The sequence below is a fragment of the Pipistrellus kuhlii genome, unplaced genomic scaffold, assembly GCF_014108245.1.
Source record: "Pipistrellus kuhlii isolate mPipKuh1 unplaced genomic scaffold, mPipKuh1.p scaffold_m20_p_18, whole genome shotgun sequence".
NCBI lineage: Eukaryota > Metazoa > Chordata > Mammalia > Chiroptera > Vespertilionidae > Pipistrellus > Pipistrellus kuhlii.
This window is the reverse complement of record NW_023425493.1, coordinates 6,477,468-6,502,327: the sequence shown is the minus strand read 5'-3', so window position 1 is coordinate 6,502,327 and position 24,860 is coordinate 6,477,468. Positions and strand designations below refer to the sequence as shown.

At 42.6% G+C, this 24,860-nt stretch overlaps 1 protein-coding gene across 4 annotated transcripts in view; it reads left to right on the top strand.

The window, feature by feature from the left end:
- Positions 1-24,211, top strand: part of DSTYK (dual serine/threonine and tyrosine protein kinase) — a 49,582-nt gene extending 25,371 nt beyond the window's left edge. For 2 of the 4 annotated variants that reach the window (XM_036442241.2, XM_036442242.2), the window contains 11 exons: positions 5,904-6,573; positions 9,908-10,140; positions 10,537-10,620; positions 11,750-11,926; positions 12,756-12,885; positions 13,244-13,400; positions 14,045-14,177; positions 15,467-15,580; positions 16,308-16,422; positions 19,166-19,300; positions 19,612-24,211. In XM_036442241.2, the coding sequence (XP_036298134.1) occupies positions 5,904-6,573; positions 9,908-10,140; positions 10,537-10,620; positions 11,750-11,926; positions 12,756-12,885; positions 13,244-13,400; positions 14,045-14,177; positions 15,467-15,580; positions 16,308-16,422; positions 19,166-19,300; positions 19,612-19,799 (2,136 nt within the window). In that variant the 3' untranslated portion in view covers positions 19,800-24,211. The remainder of the gene's footprint in view (positions 1-5,903; positions 6,574-9,907; positions 10,141-10,536; positions 10,621-11,749; positions 11,927-12,755; positions 12,886-13,243; positions 13,401-14,044; positions 14,178-15,466; positions 15,581-16,307; positions 16,423-19,165; positions 19,301-19,611) is intronic. The other 2 variants (XM_045583045.1, XM_045583046.1) reach the window with 1 other exon arrangement.
- The last annotated feature ends 649 nt before the right edge of the window (positions 24,212-24,860 follow it).

The following is a 24,860-nucleotide window of genomic DNA, read 5'->3' as shown; positions in this document are numbered from 1 at the left end:
CCTCTTTTGTCTTGTCCCTTTTCTAGGATCCTGTCTCTTTCCTGCATCAAATGACTTCCCTCTCTGTTTTCACTGTCTCAGATCTGCTGCTATTGCCCTTTGAGTAGAGGATGATGGCGTAGAGCACATGTGTCAAACACAAGGCCCTCGGGCCAAATCCGTCCCGCCAGGCCTTGCAATGTGGCCCAAACCGCGCTGTCATCACTGCACTCCGCTGCGTTTCCATCACAATGACAGTTTATGACTGTTCAGTAAACCATTCAGCCCGCGATTTAGGCTGGATTTTAGATTTTGGCCCCTTCTCTGATTGAGTTCGACACCCCTAGCGTAGAGGGTCTTTCCTACTTCAGAGACTCAGAGGTTGAAAGTACTGTCAACATGAACTGTTGTTGGGACTATGAAACTTATTTTCTTTGGTGATTTCTCACCCAATCCTTGCAGAGTTGTTTCATAGCTGTGCCTGCATTTTGCAGCAAACATATACTTCTTAACACAGACACAGGGTTGTTAGGAACCCTGAAATCATCTTGTCCAATCTTTGTCCTTTCAGAACTTTCCTAGCAGATAGCTCCTGACATACAGTGGACCTTCAGTTACTATTTAACCTTGGTCTTGATAGTTGAATGGACCTGGGTTTACATCCTGGCTTCGTTACTTAACTGACTGTCCCCTCATTTGTAAGATGGAGTAGTTATTCATATCCTTTAGGACTAGTGTGAGGCTTAAAAGAGAGTGTTTGTAGTTTGTAAAGCACCCAGCACAGGGTCTGGCACATAGTAAGCCAGTCCCTCCTCCCTTTGTACGAATGAATCTGTGTCCTTGAGAAGATTCCTGCCTCTCTGTCACCCATCCCTTCCCTGAGAACCATCCACATTGGAACGCCTTCCTTTTGTCAAACCTAGGTCCTCCTGGTCCCCACGTACTTACAGTCATTATCCTGCTCTAATTAGAGACAAAGGTCTTCATAATTCACTATGAAGTTCTTTTGTAATAAAATGAAATAAGAGAAATGTTATAACAAGGTAAATAATACAACAGTTAAAGTCATAAAGTTAAAAGGTAAAGTCTTCCTTTCTTCTCCATGGTACTGTTTCTCCCCCTCCCCCATACTTCCCTCCTCTCCCTACCCCTTCTTCCTCCCCCTCTCCCTCTCCCTCCTCCTCCTCCTCTATCTCTATCTCTCCCCCCCACCCCCACCTGACCTCTGCCCCAAGTCTAGTAAGTGGTAAGATAGTAAAGCTTCAGATTCCTGCTTTATATGTATATGTGGTAGAATGCACAGTGTCTGTTCAGCACATTCTTGTAAACTTGTCTGTTTACCTGATTCATACAAGTATGCAGTACAGAGAAGTTGGAACCTTAGGGCTTCGTGCTTATCAGTTGAGCTGAAGAGGACCTGCTTCGGGGTGTTTGGGATTGTAAATATATGTGCACTGTTAGCATGCTGCTTTCTCTGGCTAGTTTAGGGCTTTGGTTGGGATTGTGACTTTGGCATCTGAGTTAACTACACTGATACTTTACCAGGTAGGAGATGGACTGTACCCATTCCATGCTGCCTGCAGATAAGGCTCTGGGCTGGCTTCAGACTAGTCCCAGGTGCTTACTGGGCAGGCATGTTACAGCCCGGAAGCTGCGGTTGCAGCTCCCCTTTGAGAGGGTTTGTACCAATAAGAGTCACGGTATTTTCTACAATATAACAGGAATAGTTATTTTCCTTAATATATAAATAACATTTAAGAGTGATAGTGAGTTCAGGGAGCTATATGAAAATGAAGAAGAATCAACCCTGTGTAAAAATAAACAGGAAAAACCTTGGACCGCCCTGTGAGCCTGGCATGAAGAATTGATAGTAAAAATAGGGAGGAAATGGAGGCAGGAGGAGGTTGGGGCTGTGTCCATTGTGAACGAGGGCAGGACAGTTATATTTTTGTGTACTTGTGTGTGATGTAAGCCTGAGCCTTCAGGACTATAGAAAAAGCAAAGATAGCTTTAGCTTACCTGTCTTCTATCTGAACCACCAGTTCGCACAACTGAGTGCTGGTATGTGCCCTGAACAGATGAGGGACTCCGCAGGGAGGGCCAGCATTCTCAGGAAGCGGCAGGCTTCTTGGTGGCTGATTTCTTCTTGGCATTTAAGGTTGTGCTATTTATAGCAAAAACAAAACTCCGGAGGTGAATTCTGGTGTCTGCAGGGTAGCAACCTCCTCTCTCTTACAGTCTCTTCATCTTGCCAAGAAAATTGATGGTCACTTCAGCTTCTGTAGATTCATAGATTTGTACCAAATGCTTTCCACAAAAGAAACTTGTTTAGGAATTTACCGTGACTTAAAATGGAATTACGGGATATTCTCATGCTTTCCTGAGATTCTTATTCCTTGGTTGAGTTAGGAGCAAAATGCTCACTGCTCCATCCTTGGAGGAGAGGCAAACAGCAGTTGCAGATAAATCTACAGGATGTGGATTGGAAGATAGAACATTTTACTCTGGGTTATTGAAAGTGATTTTCAACAAGTAGGAAAGGCATCATTTATTTATATCCATTTCACATTTATTTATTGGATTCTTATGAAGGCCAGCCACTGTTCTAGATGCAGGGACGGAGAAGTCAGGTGGTCATAACAGGGCCCAGAACCGTTCCGGCTCGTCTTTTTTTTTTTTTTTTTTTTTAACTCCCTGTCTCCAGGAGACAGCGCTAGCTTCCTTTTGTTTATAACTGTCAGGCATGAGTCATCTCTTCACCGGCAGTATTGCAGAATCACGCCGCATTCCAGTGTAATTTGTACTGCTGGCAGGAGCCCAGCCCGAGGCTCTTGTCTGTCCTCTGGAAGTTAGGAGAGTCAGCAGTGAGATCGCCGCCGGAGTTCATTAACTGAGGAGTGGGGAAGAGGGAGCATGTACTTGTTTTCTCTCCATTTTCCTTTAGTACAAGAAGTATTTAGGAGAGGAAGCTTTCTTTCTAGGTGGCATTGTATCAGGCAGTACCTGCCCTTAGAAACACTTGGGTCCATTTTTAAAATGAATTTGCACCTCTGAGCAAATAAAGTCAGCTGTGTCTTAGAAAGGGTATTGTTTCTACAAATGGACTTGAGCTTTGGTGAGGTTCTGTGGCACACAAAGTGGCCCTAGGAGGAAAACCTGGAAATTTATTTTAGAATTTTAAGAAAATCCATCAAATAAACAAGCAAACAAAAATGTTCCTGAAATTTTTCTAAAGAACACTTACTTTGGTTTTGACTAGGCTTTTTTCAGTAATACTCCTATAATAAGTTTGATTGATTTATATCTTTAAAATATGTACATTTAAGACAGCTTTGAAATTTGAAAATAAACATTTTTAGAGCATTTTCACTTATAATTTTCTTCCATATTATAACTTTTCATTTCTTGGGATTTTCTAGTCTTTTTCTAATTATTATATGCAATTATAATGTTGGCATTTAGGTAGCTGTATGTTCAACTCTAAACCTTAGAAGCTCTTACCCTCTTTTTTAATATGCCTCATGAAGTGAGGCAGGGAGCTGAAGGAGGGAGGGTTTGATTGTTTTTGTTTGTTTTAATATATTTTTATTGATTTCAGAGGGGAAGGGAGAGGGAGAGAGAGATAGAAACATCAATGATGAATCATTGATTGTCTGTTTCGTGCATACTCCCTTCTGGGGATCGAGCCCGCAACCTAGGTATGTGCCCTTGTCCGGAATTGAACCTGGGACCCTTCAGTCCGCTGGCTGATGCTCTATTCACTGAGCCCAACTGGCTAGGGCAAGGAGGGCTTGTTTTGAACCTGAGTGTGAGTGTCAGACTAACCTAATCAGAAAACATTCCCTGCAATACGAGGCACAGATGAATCAGCAGATTTTTTCTTGGCTTAGGCTTGGTTGGCAAACAGATGGATTTATGATGTGTTTGCTCAAATACAAATGGTGAGATGCTAAAAGCACTTTTCACTTTAGGGGGCTCAAAATGGAGCCAAATGACACTTATGTAACCCACCTTAGAGTAAAACTTACTAGCACTTTGCTGGGGAAGGTGAAACTTTTGTGCTTTGCTGGGAATGGGACATCTCTCTCTCTGTGTGTGTGTGTGTGAGAGAGACACACGCACACACACACACACACACACGCACACACACAGCATGAGAAAAAATAAGCTGGCATTTCTTAGTCATTTCTTACTTATCTAGAGAAGGAGATAAAAAAAGAAGAGGGCCTAGGTTTTGATTTTTAAAAATATGTAATCAGAAATACATGTTGCTCAAATAAGGTAAGGAATGAATACGAGCATTAATCTAAAAGAAAATAAACAAATTGTAGATCTTTTAGGTTTCAAATAAAGTACAGTTTCAGCATCTGATAGTTGTTAAGGAGACAAATTTGGGTTGAGTTCTCTTATAACTGTAAGATGTGCTAGAATTCAGTGGAGGGTTGGCTTTTGAGCTTGTAGAGCCCCTGAAGACATCAGGAGTTGGTGAGCTTAAATGGTGATACAGGCGTGAGTCTCCTGCTCACCCCTTAGGTCTGGAATGCCAGGCACAGTAGACAGTTTCAGAGCCATAGAGGAGCAGCAATGCAGTGGATGGAAATATATGCTCCGAAATGCCTCAGGATCCTCAGGAAAGAGGTAAAACACAAAGCAGAAACTGGTGGCTAGGAAAAGAACCCGTAGAAGGTTTGTTCCTAAACCAAACTCACTTTTGGAACTTGGGGATATCCGTTAGGTTTGGGTTGAGTCACATGTAAGAGACAATCAGAAAAGCAGGAGCTTGTTTAAATAAGACACGGGCTAGTGTTTTTTTTTCCTTTATATAAAAGAAGTCTGGAGGTAGGCAGCTCAGGGCTTCTGTGGCAGCTCTGTGGTCATCAGGTTTCCAGGCGACCTATTTCTTTTTGTTTCGTCATCCTTAACTCTGGCTTCCACAGAGGTTTGCCCTACAGCTGCCATATGACCATCGCTGTGTTGCCTGTCACTCACATCTGTGTGCCAGGCCAGAGGGCAAGGCCAGAGGGCAAACTTCTTGGTGGAATCATGGAGTCATATCCCCTCTGAAGAGCTTTCCTGGAGGCCCCGTGTGCTTACTTGGCCACCCCTGTCTGCAGAGGACATTGCCTTTCCAAATCATGAGGATAAAGGCCTTTTCAGGACTTAGTGGCTAGGATTTTGGGATACCTGTAGACTCTCAGAATAGGACAGTAATAATGTTGGGCAAACCTGGCTGTTAGTTTGCTATTGCTTGATTCATTCAATAATATTGAGCACTTACTGTGTGCTAGACACTGGAGTTATAATCATGAATAAGATGGACATGGTCGCTGCCGTTAAAGAGTTTATTGGCTAATGGGGAAAATGTGTTTTAAATAAATAAATTCTAAATGTGTCAAATACTAAGAAAAGGAGAGGTAGAGAGTACTTGAGGTTGTGTAATAGGAAAGAGGGTAAGGGTACAACATGACATACACATCAAGCTTTAAAGGATGCTCAGGAGTCAGCCAGGTTAGAGATGTGGGGGTGGGGGTGAGAGGAGTGGGAGGCATGCTCTATGCAGGCAGACTCACTCTCAGTGATGATTTCCATAGTAGTTCTTTCTTCCCTTATTTGTCTCATTTTTTTTCATCAGAGAGAATCAGAGTTTCTAAGCAACAGAGGAAGGCAGGGACTAAGTAGCATTCTCTTCATCTGCAATGGCTAACGGTCTGCCATCCTTTCTACTTGTTTTTTCACTCTCTCCAGATGACTGCCTGCCTGCACGGGCTACCCCAGGGAGGGAGGGAGGAGGTAGACAGGTGATCAGGGCATGCCAAAGTCCGGTTGCCCCATTGTAGAGCTGGACTTTGGTCTCGGTGTGGGACTTTGGGGAGGCAAGGATTGGCTGATTCTGAAATGCTGATATGACCCCGTTACCCTTCCAGGATGTGGACATTGTGGTAGCACCGTGCCAAGGCCTCCGGCCCACAGTGGAAGTTCTGGGTGACTTGGTGAATGACTCTTTGCCTGTGATAACCTATGCACTCCACAAAGATGAACTCTCCGAGAGGGATGAGCAAGAGCTTCAGGAAATCCGAAAGTATTTCTCTTTTCCCATATTTTTTTTCAAAGTCCCGAAGCTGGACTCAGAAATAATTGACTCCCCCACTAGGAGAATGGAGAATGAACGATCACCACTTCACCGCCAGCTCATTGACCTGGGCTATCTGAGCGCCGGTCACTGTAACTGGGGGGCCGCTGGCCAGGACGCTAAAGCTCAGAGCATGTTGGTGGAACAAAGTGAGAAGCTGAGGCACTTGAGCACGTTTTCTCAACATATGCTACAGGCTCGCCTGATTGACACAGCCAAGGCCCTGAACCTGGTGCACAGCTGCTGCCTCGACATCTTTATTAACCAGGCCTTTGACATGCAGCGGGACCTGCAGATTACTCCCAAACGTCTGGAATATACACGGAAAATGGAAAATGAGTTGTATGAATCATTGATGAATATTGCCAACCGAAAGCAGGAGGAAATGAAGGACATGATTGTTGAGACGCTTAATACCATGAAGGAGGAACTCCTGGATGATGCTGCCAACATGGAGTTTAAAGGTAGGTCCCCGAGAGCCTGGTGGGGTGCCAGGACTACAGGAGCCTCTGCCCTTTCCAGCTGGAAATGGAGAAACTCAGGCTGGTCTCTCTACACCGCTGTCATCAGCAGGAGCCCACTGTAGCCATTCAGCCAGAGTGGCCTCTTGTTCTCAGAGACCTTCCTGGAAGATGCCACTGCCATTCTTTCCCAGGACCCTCAGCCCACCTTTCGGTAAATCCATCCTAAGATGCTCTGTAACTTCCAGTTCATGTCTGGGTCCCTGACCTTAACGGAGCTGGAGGAGAGTTGCTTGAAGAATGGTGCTAAGTCATGCTTTCACCTTGGCTCCTTCGGCATACCCACACTTCATTGGTCCTTTTGTGTGTGAGTCATGGCGTCCACTTTCTTTTCAGGCTGTCCTTAAAACCCAACTAGAAGGATTTCACAGAGTAGTTTTTGTTTTTTTGTTTTTTTGTTTTTTAGCTTTTCTGGTGGTCCCTTTCTTACAGAAGGCTATTAATAAAGTTGGACCAAAGTGGTTAGTCAGATCTTTTGGTTTTAGATGCTATTGACTTTGTATACTAACCGCTGCATAAACATCAGGTCTGCTACCCATTAATGGGACATGGTTTGCAAGTTACACTTTGGGTTCTCAACATGGCTCTACATCCAAGTCACCTGGGAGGCTTTTTGAAAATATAGATGCTCGAGACTACTAATTCATCAGAATTCCTGACATGGGACCTGACATCTGCTTTGTCTGTGTGTGCAAGTGTGTACATCTGTGTTGTTTCTTTCAAAACCCACCACCCTAGGTGAATTCTATTTATTGACATTTTCTTGATGAGGGAACTGAAGCTTAGACAGGTTAAGCAATTTGCTCAAGGTCACACAACTCCTAAGTAGTAGAGGCAGAATTTAAATCGATACAGTCTGATTCCTGAGCCTATGCTCTGTTTCCTATGCTTTACTTCTTAATCTGAGTCTAGGTGCTGGATGCCACTGTCTTCCTGGTAACCAGTTTCAAAACCTCTGCACAGTTTTGAACTGTGTCTTTCTCTCGTCCACACATCCAGTTGGTTGCCAAGACTTGATGTGTCTTCTTCCGCATTGCACTTTGCTTTCTTATTCCTCCTCTTTAGTCTAATGGAACTATTGTTACCTGGCTGATCTCAGTGACATCTTTCTCTGTTTCTCCAGTTCATCTTTGTTGGCTCCCTGTTCCTACAGACTACGCTTAGACTCCTTTGCCAAGTATTAGAGGTTTCCCAAAGCCTGGCCCTTACCAGCTTTCCCAGTCTTCCTTCCCACTGTGAATCTTCCTGTAATTTCTGTTTGGGTTGTTCTCAACTGCTTGCTGTCCTCTGTATGCTGTTTCCTTTTCCTTTGCTCATGCCCTGCTTTTTAATGGAAATGTCTTGTATTGTCTGTGAATGCTACCTACCCTTCAAGCTTCTTCCAAGTAACATTTTCATGAAGTTGTCTTTACTTGTCTTAGCTATTTCATTATTATAGTTATTATAATAATATAGTTATTGTTCTATTTTCTAAAATCCTAAAGGTGAAGTGGAATAGGATCTGGATGTTATTATATCTCCCACAGCAAATAGCACAGTCTATTATAGTACATCTTTGGAGAATGAATGAGTATTGAATGACCGTATATGGCTGTTAAACTATAGGTACAGAGGATGCCTCATTTCTTACCTGTATTTCTAAAGATAAACAAAAGTACCTCTTTGTTGACTTCCTACAGTGGGGAGGAGTTGCTGGGAAATTCTCACTTGTAGTGGAAATCCTAGGAAGTCTCCTGAATAATTAAAGAAACGGGAGCGGTAGTGCTAGTACCATAGAGCACATAGGGCAGCTAGATTGGGCATTGGAAATTTGATTGTTTATTTTGTGCCAGGCATATTATGTTTGGTGTCTAGGATACAATGGTTAGTTCAATAGACGTGGGAGTAACTGGGAACAGGTAAATCTTGTCTGGCTTTGTTAACCACATTGTGTTTTTGTGGATCTGCTTATCTGGTTGGCTTATGTGCCTACTTCCATTGTTCTAAGTCCTTTCTGGATATTCTTGAGGCAATGATAAATAGATTTAGAAGATAGCTACCACATGTTCTATGGAGCCAGATTTTTATTACTTTAAAAAAATAAAGATAATGCATACACACTTAATATCATGACATACATACTTGATAAAATATTTATTGCTTGAAAAGATAATACCTGTATACATGGTACTCAAAGGTGTCAAAGATACTGTCCCCCAGTCACCCAGTTTTCTTCCATATCTTCTGCCCCTTGTTTTTTCACTTCATGTCTTAGAGATCTTTCCAAAATGTGCATACAAGTTTGTGTTCTTCTAATGCATCTATACCTAAATTTATTTTACTGCTCCCCTGCTGATGGACATTTAGTTTATTTCTCTTTTTTTACTATTACAAACTGCTCTGCATTGATCATCATTGTCCATATATATCTTTGGGATTATAAGGATATGTTTCTAGAAAAATAATTTCTAGAAGCACAGTAGTTAGGTCATAGGGTATATGGGTTTTTTGTTGTTGTTGTTGTTAGTTGATGAGCTTAGAATTTTTGTAGATGTTGCCAGATTTCCTTCAAAGAGATGACATTAAATTTCCACCAGCAAACACAAGAATGCCTTTTTAGGAGTGCAGTTTTTGCAGATAATTTATCTCTTCTCCACTTCTTTAGTCCTCTGGCTTGCAAAACAGCCATTGGTGGGGATAATCAATGCTCCAATTTTTATACTTATATCATTTTTATATTTATCTAGTAATTGATTAGACTTGAATTCCTAACTCTGGGATTTTTCTCAATATGCTAGGCAGTGTGAAATATGACTTTGGAATTCATGAGCTTTGGGTTCAAATGCTGGCTGTAGTACTTCCTGCCTGGACATTCCCAATGCCTAGTTTGTCCTCTCATTGAGGCTGTTTCCTGATCTATAAAATATAACCAATAGTACCCACCTGGCAAAGTTATTGTGAGGATTAAATTAGACTACATACCGTATGTAAAATACTTACTAGAGTGCTTTCAAAGAGTCTGTACTCAATAAATGTTCTTCCCACCTTATAAATGTGACCAAAAAGCTAACAAATTCAATAGGCTTATTCTAGACACAATTGCTCCTTCTCAGGAATCTTAGCTCCCTTAAGTACTTAAGGGTTACATGGCCCCTGATCATCCTGAGGGTCAGAGTTCATCACTTGACCACGTGCTTTATAGCCACTGTCATGGAAGCTCCTTGGCTTGGAAGACACCGTTAGCCAGTATGCCTGCCCTTCTCTCACAGCCAACCAGTTCATTCCTCTGCCTCTGCAGATGTCATTGTTCCTGAGAACGGGGAACCTGTGGGCACCAGAGAGATCAAATGCTGCATGCGACAGATCCAGGAGCTCATCATCTCCCGGCTGAACCAGGCGGTGGCTAATAAGCTGATCAGCTCAGTGGATTACCTACGTGAGAGCTTCGTTGGAACCCTAGAACGATGTCTGCAGAGCCTAGAGAAGTCTCAGGATATCTCAGTTCATATCACCAGTAATAATCTCAAACAGGTACTCAGAGAGTGTTTACAGATAACACATGAAATAGAATCCCACACAAGCCCAACTTCAAGTTAGCCGTCAATTTCCCTTTCAACATTTTCTGATCCAGTTAGAATTTTATTTTGTTTTCTGGTCATATGACCACTGCCTGCAGGCAGTGAAGGTGGGGGGCTTGGGAACTGTACAACTGCAGCTAAGGCAATGAGCAAGAAGAAGGTGAAGGAAAGGGGCCCAAATAGTCACAACATAGATGATCCACTTGCATTGACTCTGCACTTATTGTATATTGAGGGATACATTTGAGAGCCTTGAGACCAGGCTATATCTTGAAGTAAATGTCATTTATTGCATTTTGTAAAAAAAACAAAACAAAACACTCCTTTTCTTCTGTGTGTTCTCTTCCAGATCTTAAATGCCGCCTATCATGTGGAAGTCACATTTCACTCAGGTTCCTCGGTTACAAGGATGCTGTGGGAGCAAATCAAACAGGTAGAGGTTGTTGCTTAGAGAAAAGATGGTGAGCCCTTAGTTGACTCAAATGGATCTTAGTCACTCTGAGAGAATGAATATCTAGAATCTGTTAGTGTGAGGTGGCCATTTTTCCTAGTTTGCCTTCTTGGGAGCATTCCGATTTGTGCTTATTTTGATGTAATTATTAACATTGCACCTTGAACTCCTAAAAGTGGTGTATTTAAGTTCTATTATGGAGCCATAGACTCTGCTTCACTAGCTTTTTCAGGTTTCTTTGTCCTAACCTAAATGCTTTCTCAGAACCAGGCTTTATTGCCTGAGGCCACAGGTGGTTCCTTTTAAGTGGAGTTAGTTACTAACATCACAGAGGGATGTGTCAGGCACTTCCTGGTACTGGATATATAATGTATTGAGAGTTTGTGGGCACCTAGACTAGGCCTGGTGTTCTTTAATGCTTTCCTTTGAGCTGAGCCCTGATTTTGGGGTAGATAGAATTAGAGAGGAGTCTTAGACTTCATAGGGCTTCTGCTTAAGAATGGATAAACCAGCCCTGGCGGGGTAGGTCAGTTGGGTTAAAACATCATCCTGACCTTCCAAGATTGTGGGTTCATTTAATCTTCAGTCAGGGCACATGCAAGAATCAACCAAGGAATGCACAAGTAAGTGGAACAGCCAATCAGTGCTTTTCTCCCTTTCCCTCTCTCTTGCCTCTCCACCTTTCTCTTCTTTTCTTCCCTCCTTCCCTCTCCCCCTTCCTCTCTTAATCAATTTAAGAAAGAAAGAAAGGAAAGAAAGAAAGAAAGGAAGAAAGACAAAGACAAAGACAAAGAAAGAAAGAGAGAAAAGTAGAGATAAAGAGCCCTGGATGGTGAGGTTCAGGTGGTTGGGCACTGTCCCATATGCCTAAAGGTTGCTGGTTTGATTCTCAGTCAGGGCACATGCCCAGCTTGCAGGCTTGATTCCCAGTAGGGGGAGTGCAGGAGGCAGCTGATCTATGCTTTACTCTTCATTGATGTTTCTCTCTCTCCCTCTTCCTTCCTCTAAGAAAATCAGTTAAAATATTTTTAAAAGAACAGAGAGGGTCTGGTGTTTTTTAGTGGTTTCTGTCTCCCATCCCTCAATGTTCTTATTGTCCTTGTCCTGGCAGATCATCCAGCGCATCACATGGGTGAGCCCGCCTGCCATCACAATAGAGTGGAAGAGGAAGGTGGCCCAGGAAGCCATTGAGAGCCTCAGTGCCTCCAAGTTGGCCAAAAGCATTTGCAGCCAGTTCCGGACCCGGCTCAATAGTTCTCATGAGGCGTTTGCAGCCTCCTTGAGGCAGGTGGGTACGTAGGGAAGGAGATACGGCTGGGTCAAGCAGAGAAGAACCTCATCCATTGGGGAATATTTTGCTCTGTTCACATAATTTTTAAGAAGTCATCAGTATAAATTTTTTTATTCTGTTAAAGGAGGTTTGGCCCACAGCCATATAAGGCTCATGAAATCATTTGGTCTGGCCCTGCCAAGGCATTAGGAGCGAATTAATTAAATGTTTGACCAAATGTAGAAAATATAGGCTAATTTTCAAGTTGATAATTTTGTATGGCCTGTGAATGATGTTATAAATATCCAAATGGCCCTTGGCAGGAAAAAGGTTTCCCACCCTCTACGTTCAAGGATAATATCACATCACAGGAAGTTTTGTTAAATAAGTTTTTCATGTGGATACTTTTCTATTTTAACTCTAGGGAGAATGCAGGGAATCAGTTAATTTCTCCCTGTTTTATTGAGTAAGGAATGAAAATCAAGGGGCAGAAATTTTGTGTTAAGTTTATATAGAATTTTAAGATTGATGACAGAAAGAGATGACTATCCAACTTCAATACTAATTTGTAATTATATGACCTCTGCTTGTCCCTTTGGTGTGTGTGTGTGTGAATGTGTTATATGTGTGTGCTGGGTGAGGCTGGGTAGATGTGATCTGCATCCCGGAGGAAAAATTATTACTTGTTGAGAGCCCATTATGACTAATCTCTGAGCTAAATATGTCCCATACATCTTACTTAATTCTCACAGTTATTCTTATGAGGCAGGTATTATACTTACACAACAGGGAGGAAGCCAGAGTGAGGGACTTAACTAGGTCATGTCTTTTTGTGGTGTCCTCCCAGCTGGAAGCTGGCCACTCGGGCCGGTTGGAGAAAACTGAGGGTCTGTGGCTGAAGGTTCGGAAAGATCACGCCCCTCGCCTGGCACGCCTTTCGCTGGAGAGCCGTTCCTTACAGGATGTCCTGCTGCATCGTGAGTCCTTTTTTCCACAAGTAAATTGGAGGAGGGTTCTCGTATTCAGCCTTGGGGAATCTGAGTGCCCAAAGCTGCATCCTTGCGAAGCTGCCTAGTACTCCCTGATGTGTTTTTGCATTCCTGAAGTGTGTTTGGTTCTGCTATTTATGTACTCCAAATAACATGACCGAAGTGCATTTATTATAAATCAAACCAGTTAGGTTACTTTCTGCTGATTTAGAATGACATCAGGATTTCTCTCCCAAGCATAATTATGACTTCCTGTGTCTAGGCAGGTTCATGGCTAAGAATTTTGAAAAGGTTGCCCAGCAAGTTCCCATCCCTCCTGCCTTATCTCTGTCTCTGTACCTTGTAGATAAACCTAAACTGGGACAGGAACTGGGCCGAGGCCAGTATGGTGTGGTGTACCTCTGTGACAACTGGGGGGGACACTTCCCTTGTGCCCTCAAGTCGGTTGTTCCTCCAGATGAGAAGCACTGGAATGACCTGGCCCTGGAGTTTCACTACATGAGGTGGGTAGGGTCTCATTCACTCTATGGGAAAGGATCCAGAGAGGAAGCCACAAGCCTGGCATACGTTTTGTACCAAGAGCTACAGCATGCCTGGTCTCTCCACACTCAGGTCTAAGAATGTGTGGACCAGTATTTCTGTGTCTGGTCTGGAACTGCTCTCTTCAAGGTCTTTACTGTCTTTGGCTGCCCTTTCCCAACATCCTAATTTCTCAGACTCATCCTTTCATTTGACTTCCTTAGTTCTTTTTTTTTTTTTTTAAATATATTTTATTGATTTTTCATAGAGAGGATGAGAGAGATAGAGAGTTAGAAACATCATTGAGAGAGAAACATAGATCGATCAGCTGCCTCCTGCACACCCCCTACTGGGGATTGAGCTCACAACCAAGGTACATGCCCTTTACCGGAATCCAACCCGGGACCCTTCAGTCCACAGGCCGATGCTCTATTCACTGAGCTAAACCGGTTTCGGCAGTTCTTAACACCTATTTAGATTCCATAATTCGTTGTCCTTGTTTGAGAAGCCATTCTCTGTGCCCCCCCTCTGCACTGAGGGCCATTATCTATGGACCTAGACTAAGGGTATTCCTTCCCACCTGATGGCATGCTGTGCTTATTGCTCAGACCTCTCTCCTTCCTGCCAGGTCCCTGCCGAAGCATGAGCGGTTGGTGGACCTCCATGGTTCTGTCATCGACTACAACTACGGCGGGGGCTCCAGCATCGCCGTGCTGCTCATCATGGAGCGGCTCCACCGTGACCTCTACACCGGGCTGAAGGTGAGGCGAGGCAGGGAGAGTGGGGTCCCGCTGACGGCCAGAGCCTGCCTGGCCTTTCACCCTTTCTTGTTTGTTCAGAGCTCGAGTTTTTATAAGACATCGTTGGAATAATCAAGCTTTTTATTACCCTTATTTCCCCAAAAAATCTTCAAAAATTTTCAGAATCTATTTTATGGCCCAGTTCATATCCAGAATAATGTAATTTAATCACTTTTCGTCCTGTGGTGGGGAAAGTCTAGACTACTCAGAAGCACAGAAAAGCTTCCTGTAGCTCTGCTGTTCTTTCCCTTTTCGCTGTCAGTGTAGAAGACCAGTTTTTGTTGTTTAGTCAACCCACATGTTTAGTAGTGACTACTTTGTACAAGGCCCTGTATTAAGCACCATAGAGTCAAAAGTGTAATTACCAGGACTTTTAAGAGAATTATAGTCAGTGAATATTCTATGAAAATGGGGCATTTGAGTTTAACAAGTATACATTGATGGCTAAAATTTGAACCTATAGAAAGTAGAGGCATACCAGGGGGAGGAAATAGTGCAATGCCAAGAGCATTGGATGGCCAGTAAGGACACTCATCAACATTGGAATAGCTGGTTCATTTTGGAATTGTTGAGGGATGAGGAGGGTAATGTGTCAAAGATGTTTGGAGCAAGTTATAGAGGACTGAAAATATTTTCATAGAATTCAAATTCTGCTAATAGATAGCAAGAAGCTATCAAAATATTTTATTCAAATGAAAAACCCTCAGTTGGATACTTCATTTCCTTCATCTAAAATAACCACCAAAAAACCTAGAGGTTTCTTTTGTCTATGTACTGGAGCTTAGTGGAATGGAGGAAAAGCTAAGCCCAGAATATCTGGGTAGGCCCCTTCCCCTAGATTTCTCTTATACCAGTTTGTTCGGAAGCTTCCAGAACTAGGACAAAAGAATCCTTAGAAATGCTTGCAGGAACCATGAGAAGCCAGTATGATGTTTAGGGTTAGAATGAGTTCATGTCTCTAGTCATTTGGTTGCACCTCTCCTAGTCATCTTCGGGATTACCCAGCTGGTTTAAGTGCAGCCTCCAAGGGATTTTATCTGGCCTATATAGCTTGTGCTTTTTTGCTTTTGCTTTGCTTCCCTCTCCTAATTGATTTCCTCTCCCCCCCCCCTTCCTTTTTTTTTTTTACCCACTTTTCTGTCCTTGTATACCCTAGTGCAGCCAGTCTTTCAGACCTCACACAAGGTGTAAGCGGATTGGATAGACAAGTTGTCTTGCTAGTGACAAATAAGCTCTTTTGTTTCCCCAAGGCTGGGCTGACCTTGAAGACACGTTTGCAGATAGCACTAGATGTGGTGGAAGGAATCCGCTTCCTGCACAGCCAGGGACTTGTCCACCGCGATATCAAACTGAAGAATGTGCTGGTAAGGAAGAGCTGCTGCTTCAGCATAGCGTGCGCCTCCGGGTTAAGTGATCTTTGTGGGGTACAGTTAAATGTAAGTGTAGTCACAGGAGAAGACTGGACGGAAAGTAGAAGAGTTAATAGCAGAATAGTTGGGTGGTATTTTGGACTTCAAGTTTAGGGGAGACTTGCATCAGAGTCCCAGTTCATATTGCTTTAAGTTTTTTCTCCCAACACTTGAAAACATTTAAACTTATAGAAAAATTAAAAGAGCAGTACAACAAAAGCCTATACTATTCACTCAGATTCATATTCTTTTTTCCCCCCTAGGGGTCTACACACACACACACACACACACACACACACACACACACACACACACTTTCCTTGTGAAAATAAATTGCAGGTAACCTGTCATTCCTAAATATAGGTGTATCTTGTTTTATTGTGCTTTGCTCAACACACTTCACAAATACTGTGCTTTTTACAAATCGAAGGTTTGTGACAACCTTGCCTTAAACAAGTGTACCGATGCCTTTTTTCCAATAGCATTTGCTCACTTCATGTCTCTGTGTCACATTTTGGTAATTTTTGTTGTTATATTTGTTACGGTGATCTGTGATTAATGAGCTTGAGGCAGAATTGATAAAGTACTGCTATGAGATAGACACCTACTTGCGAGTTTGAGGATGCAGCTGTGTCTGTGCAGGATCAGACACAGGGTGACTCTTACCCTGCTTTGTTGGCAGCTGGACAAGCAGAACCGAGCCAAGATCACTGACTTAGGATTCTGCAAGCCAGAGGCCATGATGTCAGGCAGCATTGTGGGGACGCCAATCCATATGGCCCCTGAACTTTTCACAGGTAAGCTGGAGGGCAGGGTGTGGGTTTGGATGGGGCTCTGTACTGTAGCCTGAGTGCGACCCTTTGAGCTAAGAGTAGTGTCCACAATAGTCCTGGCAGATCCAGCACAGGCAGGGAGAAAACAGAATAGGAAAAACTAAGACAAGTAGTCGGGGAGTAAAGAGGAAAAGGAGCCAGAAAGAAAAGTGCAATTAAGAGTTACCCACTATTCTTTTGGATGTCTCTCCGGGCCATAATTGCCATAATCAACCAAATATTTAATTATAAGGAATCTATTGAATAACTTCTATACTATATTGGGAGTTGTCGCCTATCATTAAAGAACTTATAGATAGCAGAGATACGCTAATAGAGGTAAAATAATTAAGAGGGCAGTATAAGACAACATGTGATAAAGTGCAAAGTTAAATGCTACAAATGTAATGCTGGTATTCAGAAAACAGATAAATGAAAGTTGAAATGTCTGATAGTTTTGTGGTAGAGGTAATATTTTAGTTAGAGCTTGAATTAGATCTGGAAAAATTGTTAGGTGGGAAAGGAATTCATATTTATTAAGTATATTCTTTGAACTAGGCAGCATATATTTTTTCATATATTTTATTCCATTTAATCCTCACTAGAATTCTGCAGTGATATTGATGCATTTTTGTGTTTATATTATGGATAAAGTTAAGTCAAGGCCAGATTGCTGAAGAATCCACTCAGGACACTGAGCTAGAAGTCATGGAGCGAGGAATGGAATTGAGGTCTTTCTGTCTCTAGTGTCTAACCATGTATCATGAAAGAAAGAAAATTCTGGAAGCTGAGGAATGGAAAAAAATGAGAAAAAATGCAAAATAGAAATAAGCATGACAGGAAAGAACCCCATTTGGGGAATACTAGCAAACCAGGTTGGAGAGAAAATTCAATGAGCTTGAAATTCACACGGAGGAGTGAAGAATTAATTTTGAAGTAAGGTGCTATTGCATTCTTGAGCAGGTAAGGAATGACAAATGTTTACGGAAGAATAGCTTAGTAGCAGTAGGTAGAGGGACCTTGAGTAGCAAGAACCAACCTAGGGAAATGGAGGCTGTCTTCATGATTAGATTGTGCTATAACAGAAAACAGTAACAGATTTGAGATAACTCAGAGGAGGAATGGGCAAGTTTTTAAAAAGTTGATATGAGTGATGAACAGAAAAGAATGACTAAACAGTCCTAATTAGTTTGGCTCAGTGGATAGAGCATCAGCCTGTGGACTGAAGGGTCCCACTTTTGATTCCAGTCAAGGGCATGTACCCTGGTTGTGGGCACATCCCCAGTAGGGAGTGTGCAGGAGGCAGTGGTCAATGTTTCTCTCTCAACGATGTTTCTGGCTCTCTATGCCTTTCCCTTCCTCTCTGTAAAAACTCAATAAAATATATATATATTTTTAAAAAGTTAAAAAAAAAAAAAAAAAAAGAATGACTAAACAGTCACCCCAAGGTTTGATCCTGAGTGGATGATGAGGGGTTGTATGGTTGTATGAAGATGGAGGTGGCATGGGTGTAGGAGTTAAATTAGCAATATATCTGAATTCCTCTCCTTAGCCTCATGCACAAGCCCCCCCCCCCAGCCCTTCACTGAGTGATCCACATAAGAATTAGTACTTGCCTGGAGGGCTGTAGTCCTGCCCACATCTTACAAAGTACACAGTCATCCTTTTCTTTCTCTAGACTTACTTTTAAAAATTAAATTTCTGCAGAACCAAGTAATAGAAGCTCTAAGCCAAACTAGAAATAAATTATTCAGATTCCTATTAATATAAAACAGATACCTAAATTGTGAGAAAAATCATTGGAATACTGAATCTCAATGGAAGTGAAATGCATCTAGTAAAACATGGATTAATTTCACAAATAAAACAATAAATCAAAGAAGCCAAACACAACATCGCATGTATGATATGGTTCCATATTCAAAACTAAAGGAAAAAAATTAAATTTGTTTCCCCTGCTATCATGTTTTTTGGCTATTTTGTATTTAAATTCTTTTGATTGTTTCTACTGCAGTTCATTCTATTGCTGTCAGAATAATCTTTGTAAAATACTCTTCTTCATGTCATCTGCTCTAAAGCATAAATGACTTCTGTTGTCCACTGTATCTTGACTCTTCAGTCTGCCTATAAAAATTTTTTTTAAATATATTTTTTATTGATTTTTCACAGAGAGGAAGAGAGAAGGATAGAGAGTTAGAAACATCGATGAGAGAGAAACATCCATCAGCTGCCTCTTGCACAGCCCCCACTGGGGACTTGCCCGCAACCAAGGTACATGCCCTTGCCCGGAATCAAACCCGGGACCTTTCAGTCCGCAGGCCGATGCTCTATCCACTGAGCCAAACCGGTCCTGCCTGCCTATAAAAATTTTTATATTCTGGTTCCCAATTGCCCACCCACCTGTATTTCTAACTTTATTTTTCTAATATGACCTTTCAGGATTAATCTTTTTTACTGTCCCATTCAAATAAAAGGCATGTTTTCCTTCTCCTTTGTCAAGTGCTAGACTTGGGTCTCTTAATATCTAGCTTTAGCCTTCACTGCCATAGTTCTTTTTATTATAAAATGGGCATTATGAATGTTTCCTGCCTAACAGGGTTGCTATGAGAGAGAATGGATGATAAAAGCTATAGAAAAGAGTATATAAAGACCTCTGCCTGTGCAAGTTAGTGGTGATGCTATTGATTTCTCCCCCTGCCTCACTGCTTGTCACCCCTTCTTGCTGTAGGGAAGTATGATAATTCCGTGGATGTCTACGCTTTTGGCATTCTTTTCTGGTACATCTGCTCGGGCTCTGTCAAGCTCCCTGAGGCATTTGAGAGGTGTGCCAGCAAAGACCATCTCTGGAACAACGTGCGGAGAGGTAAGAGCCACAAGCCCTACTTTGTCCGAACTCCCCTGTTCAGAGCAAACAGAACAGGCACTTTACGGAACTATCTCAAAAATGCTTTTCTTTAAAATTTCTAATTCTTCAGCTCGCTATGCCAGTGTGTTTTAGTTTATCGTCACTGTTACTATTAGATTCTAACTAGATATTTGCAGTTGAAGTCAAAGCTTATTGCATTCTGAGCATCCTGAGCCCCAACTGGGTCATCAGCCTGAGAGCTGAGCATGCGGGCGTTGTATTGGTCGCCCTCTCACTAGCTGGTCTTATTTCACTGCTCCTTTTTCCAGGCGCCCGCCCCGAACGCCTTCCCGTGTTTGATGAGGAGTGCTGGCAGCTGATGGAAGCCTGTTGGGATGGCGACCCGTCTCAGAGACCTCTCTTGGGCATTGTGCAGCCCATGCTCCAGGGCATCATGGACCGGCTATGCAAGTCAGATTCCGAGGAGCCAAACAGAGGGCTCGATGATTCTACCTGAAAGCAAAGACCTTTCTCTTTTACTATTTCTTTCCTTCCCCCACCTTTTGGCCATGGGGAGAAGCTGACAGTTGTTTTTTAAGAGAGCTCCCAAGGGAACGATGCTTGCTGGGCAGCTTGAGACCTCCCCAGGCAGAGGTGACTCCTGGATAGCGCTGTCCGAATGGTTGAGCATATTCAGCAGTTCACTGATGCCTCAAGCTATTTCTTTAGCAAAAGATTGTCTAGGACATGGGTAAAGGCTGAAGAAAGCAATGTTCTGGCCTCAGAACTGAAGAGGAGGTAAATGTTACCATTGCCTGTTCACTGGGTTTCTATCGATAAGACAAGTGGGACACTGCATTGGCAACTGTATTAAAAGCTATGCTTTTCATAGTTTTGGCATTAGCTAGGGATAGTTTGGTTCTATCTATTGTAGTTGTCAGAACCCTTACAAAATTGAAGCTTAGTTCTAGAATTGTGAAAACAGGTGCAAAAAACACGTGTGGCTACTGAGACGCAGAGATCTCAGGGGGCAGTAGCGGAGGCCCCAGTGATGAAGCTAGAGACAAAGCTCTCTGTTCCCTCCATGCCCGTGTGTTTACATTTATAGGACCCACAGCCCTGACTCCTGGGAGAGTATTTCACAGTTCCATCACCAGGAGGCCACAGAAAGACAAAAGTGTGTGTGTGCGCTATTGGATTTTGAATTACTGCTACTCCTAAAACAATATCTTCTCGCCTTGGGTCTTCTTTTTTTTTTTTCTCTTTTCGTTCTCAAGATGAGGAAGTGCCAGCTAACAGAATACTTAGGGGTGAGTGTCTGAGTAAAATTGACTCAGTGGGAAGAATCTGGTGAGACTGAGAAGTGGACAGTGATCTGGAGGCCGTGGGTCTTCATGCAAACCCACCAGAAGGATGCCAGCTTGTTTTTTAAAACTTAAAAAAACCCAGAAACTCTTCCTTTTGTGTTTGGATCTAACACACTGACGTTTTTAAACTCGATCGTTGAGCTTTTTAACCAAGGTTTCTTCTGCACCTTGTCCCTCTCTTTTCCTTATTGTAAGTGTTAGAAGAGAAGACCCAGATGAAAGAGAATCACACCTTTTGTCGTTCTGTGTGTGCCTCTTACGCTGTGTGTTAGTGTCTGGGGAGGGTCCCCTCTCTTGCATTCAGAAGGTGGGGTGGTGGTTTTGGGGAGAGTTTGCCATGCATGAAGTGTACATCAGAAGAGAAATTCTTATGCCAGTCAAAGGAAGGGGAACAATTTAAACGTTGGTGTATCTCAGATCTTCATTTCAAGCCTCCCTCAATCAAGTAGTTCATTCGATTTAGAAAACAGGTAGGTGAAGGAATGGACAGTGGAGATGAGTAACCGCCTCCATCTGCCTAAGCCCCAAGCACTGTGGTCTGACCCTGTGCCTAGTCCCAAACTGTGAAACCGGTCCCTGAATAGGTGTATAAGATAGTGGGCAGGTTAGCTGCTGGAATTTTTCTAGGGTTGCTTGTCACAGAATGTCCATCTCTTAAACATTAACAGGGTATAAATGTAGTCTACAAATTTTTTTTCATATAACTTTTTAAAAATATATATATTTTTAATGATTTCAGAGGAAAGAAGAGGGAAAGAGAGAGAGAAACATCAATAATGAGAGAGAATCATTGAGCAGCTGCCTCTTCCACTAGGGATTAAGCCCACAGCCTGAGCATGTGCCCTGACGGGGAAATCGAACTGTGACCTCCTGGTTCATAGGTTGACGCTCAACCACTGAGCCACACCGGCCAGGCTCGTAGAACTGTTAACGTTCAGTTTTTAACTCTGGCTCTTCTGGGCTCTGATAATGACATGTATGATTATAGGAGCCCCTTGGGCACTTGTAGCCCTTTAGAAACCCATATGGAGTGCTAAAAACCTGTTTACTTGCAAATGACAGGTTGACTGACTCAGTGTCTTTGGGTTCTGTAGGCTCCAGCCTTGTTTTGGTGGAATGCTCAGTGTATCTCTTAGAATTTTTTACACTTATTTACTTCAAATAACTCTATTCTTGTCAGCACTAACTCGTTGCCCTTCTGGGCACTATGATGGGACTTCCAGGGAGCCATGTTTCAAGTTTAAAAAGTAGAGGCCAGTAGTCTCTACTTGACAGAAAATCCGTACGTCTTGTTCTGTATGACATTCCAAGAAAGCTTTTATATAGTAGTTCCTTTTTCTAGAAATTTCAAGAAAGTTTTTATATAGTTCCCTTTTCCAGTCATTTTAACTCTGACTATAATCAGGAGTCTGTGCTCCCATTATGGAGACCACATGCCTAACATTCTTAGGAAGCCTTAGTTCATACCCCACTCAGACATGGGAGGCTAGGTTTCCCTCCACCCGGAGTCTCTTTTCAGCTTCTCCCCGTGGCTTAGTCTGCTCTCCAACATCACTTTTCTAGCAGATTCCCCAACTTTTTTGCCTGAGTGGGGAGAAAAGGGCTAATGGACGTGTAATTGTGTTATAGGTCATTAAGTCTATTTTTTAAAAAGGCATTTGGACAAAAGGTGCAGAATATTCCTGAAAGTCTCCAGGCTATCTAAGCCCACACGTGGAGGTGTTATTTAAACACTCAGCAGGCTGAGTGCAGGGGTACATATGTACAGCACGTGTATACTGTGCTTTTGTTTTACAACATTGTTAGCTAATTTCAGATTCCTTTTTCCTTGGCACCCATTATTATTTAAGTAATGGATGCCGTGAAACGTACTGTATTGTATATTACTTGGGAGATACTAGGTATTAAAGAAGTTTGTTGGCAATTGGGCTGTTAAAGGCTCAGCAAGACCAAAGGCTGCAGATTTTACCTCCTAGCTTTGGGCTAGTGGTGAGGGGGTGGGGGGACAGAGAAGGATGACATGAAATAATTGCCCTGTGTTCTATTCTTCTAGCCAGTTTAATTATGGCACTTTTCCCCAGCCTGAAAGTGATCACCTGGCCATTCTTAATGCCCTTGCAGTCTGATCCCTTATGTTGCTTCAGAACTGAGTGGGGGACCTTCCTGCAGAGCAGTTGGAAGACATGGAGTCTGGAGCCAGGAGGGCTGACCTGTGCCTAAGGAGCCGGCAGCAAAGCAAGGTCAGTCATGGGTGGAGGAATGCTCGCCTGGGTGAGGTGTCCACAGGCCTGCCCTGGTTCCCTTGATCCTCAGCAGAGAACAGCTCACTGATGACAAGCCTTTCACATCTCTGGAAAGTGCTGGTTCTCCCAGACCAAAGAGTCACTCGTGCCTACATCAGGTGCAGGGGGTGGAGCATAGGCAGCAGCTTCTAATTTTTAACACTAAAAGTCAAGGAAACGGTGAAGAAAGGTTACATTGCTACCACAGATACAGGGGAATAGTAGAACTCTCAGCTCGTACCAGTCAGCTCTCCAATGCATTTTTTTTTTCGTCTTTGGTGTTGGAAACATTTTTTTTTTTTTTTTTTGTCACCAGAGAAGTGCTTTGGGCTGCAACGTGACAAATGCACTGAATGACACTTTATTTTTTTGTTTTTATTCAGCACTGACAAGCCAAGGGGGGTTGGTGGTCACAGTAGCTCCTGGGGGAATAGAAGCTCCCTCTGGCCTTGCTTTGGCAAGAAGGCATGCCTAGTGTTCTACCTGCCCAACCAGGGAACCTTCAAACGCCGCAGTGCAGCACCGCAGCTCCACGGCCCTCCCAGAGTCCATTGCCAATAGAGGAGTTTCTTTGAGATTTCAGAGCTTGATTTTGGGATTTGCTGGCTCAAATAACCCACTTTCTCTTTAAAAGAAAAAAAAAAAAAGGCTTTTTCTTCTATGGAGGTGGGGTGGCTAGGGCTGGTGGATGTTAATAGATGAGGGAATAACCTTGAGAAACTCACATTGCAAACTCCCTTGGGGGTTTCACATAGCACTACTGTTCTACAAGGGTTTTATTTTTAACTTCACCTGCTGTGTTAACACCCAGTCCAGTTGGGATGATGGCAGAGACTGTGAACACCTGGCACTGGGTAGGCCTTCTTCCCCAGAGGGTTGAAAGGAAAATTGGTCTGGACAGCTTGTCGTCTTTTGTCTTTATGTAATATTTTTGTTTGTTTTCAAGCACTAATGTTTATTACAGTGTTAAATAAAAGTGTAACATACTAAGTGTGTAGAATAAAAGTGCAATAACTAGAGAAATTACTTTGGCACAAACTTCAGTCCTTACACGCTCTCCTTTCTCATGTTGCCTGTCTCTTTCCACGTTGTTACATTCCCACACTGTTACAGCAGGACCCTGTTTATTGTGTGTATGTTTAAGAGACACACTTAAGGGATAAGTCTTCGCTTCGTGTAATTCTGAAAGCTTGGGTTTGGTTTTATAGAGTATTCTGTATGCTTGTTGGATGTACAAATACCAGATGTGCTGTATAATAAAGACCACATTAACGTTTTAAGTTTATGTGTGTTTGGCTTGACTCTCCTGTGTCAACAGGGAATCCCTATTCTATTAATTTTCACTGAGACCACTGCAGTCAGATGTCTTTCAGTTTGCCTTAGAGAGGGATAGGACTTGCTGTTCCCCCATAGATCACTCTTTAAAAAAAAAAAAAAAAAAAAAAAAAAAAAATATATATATATATATATATATATATATATATATATATATATTTGATTTTTTTACTGAGAGGAAGAGAGAGGGAGAGTTAGAAACATCGATGAGAGAGAATCATTGATCAGCTGCATCTTGTACACTCCCTACTAGAGTGAAACTCCCTACAACCAAGGTACATGGCCTTGACCAGGAATCGAACCCGGGACCTTTCAGTCCACAGGCCAACACTCTATCCACTGAGCCAAACCGGTTTCGGCCATAGATCACTCTTGATTTCCAGGTACTTGACCTTCGCACTACTAGAAAGTGGAGCAAGGAAATGGAAGATGGGACGGTGGAGAAGAGGGGGGCAAGGCAAAGAGATAGCAATTTATTTTTCAGAGCCTTTCCTAGGTTCACACGTGTTTCTCCAGCTTCTTTCTAGCACAAACTTGCAGCATTCTGAGCTCATGCACAAGCCTAGCTATTCTTATTACACTGTGAGAGAATCT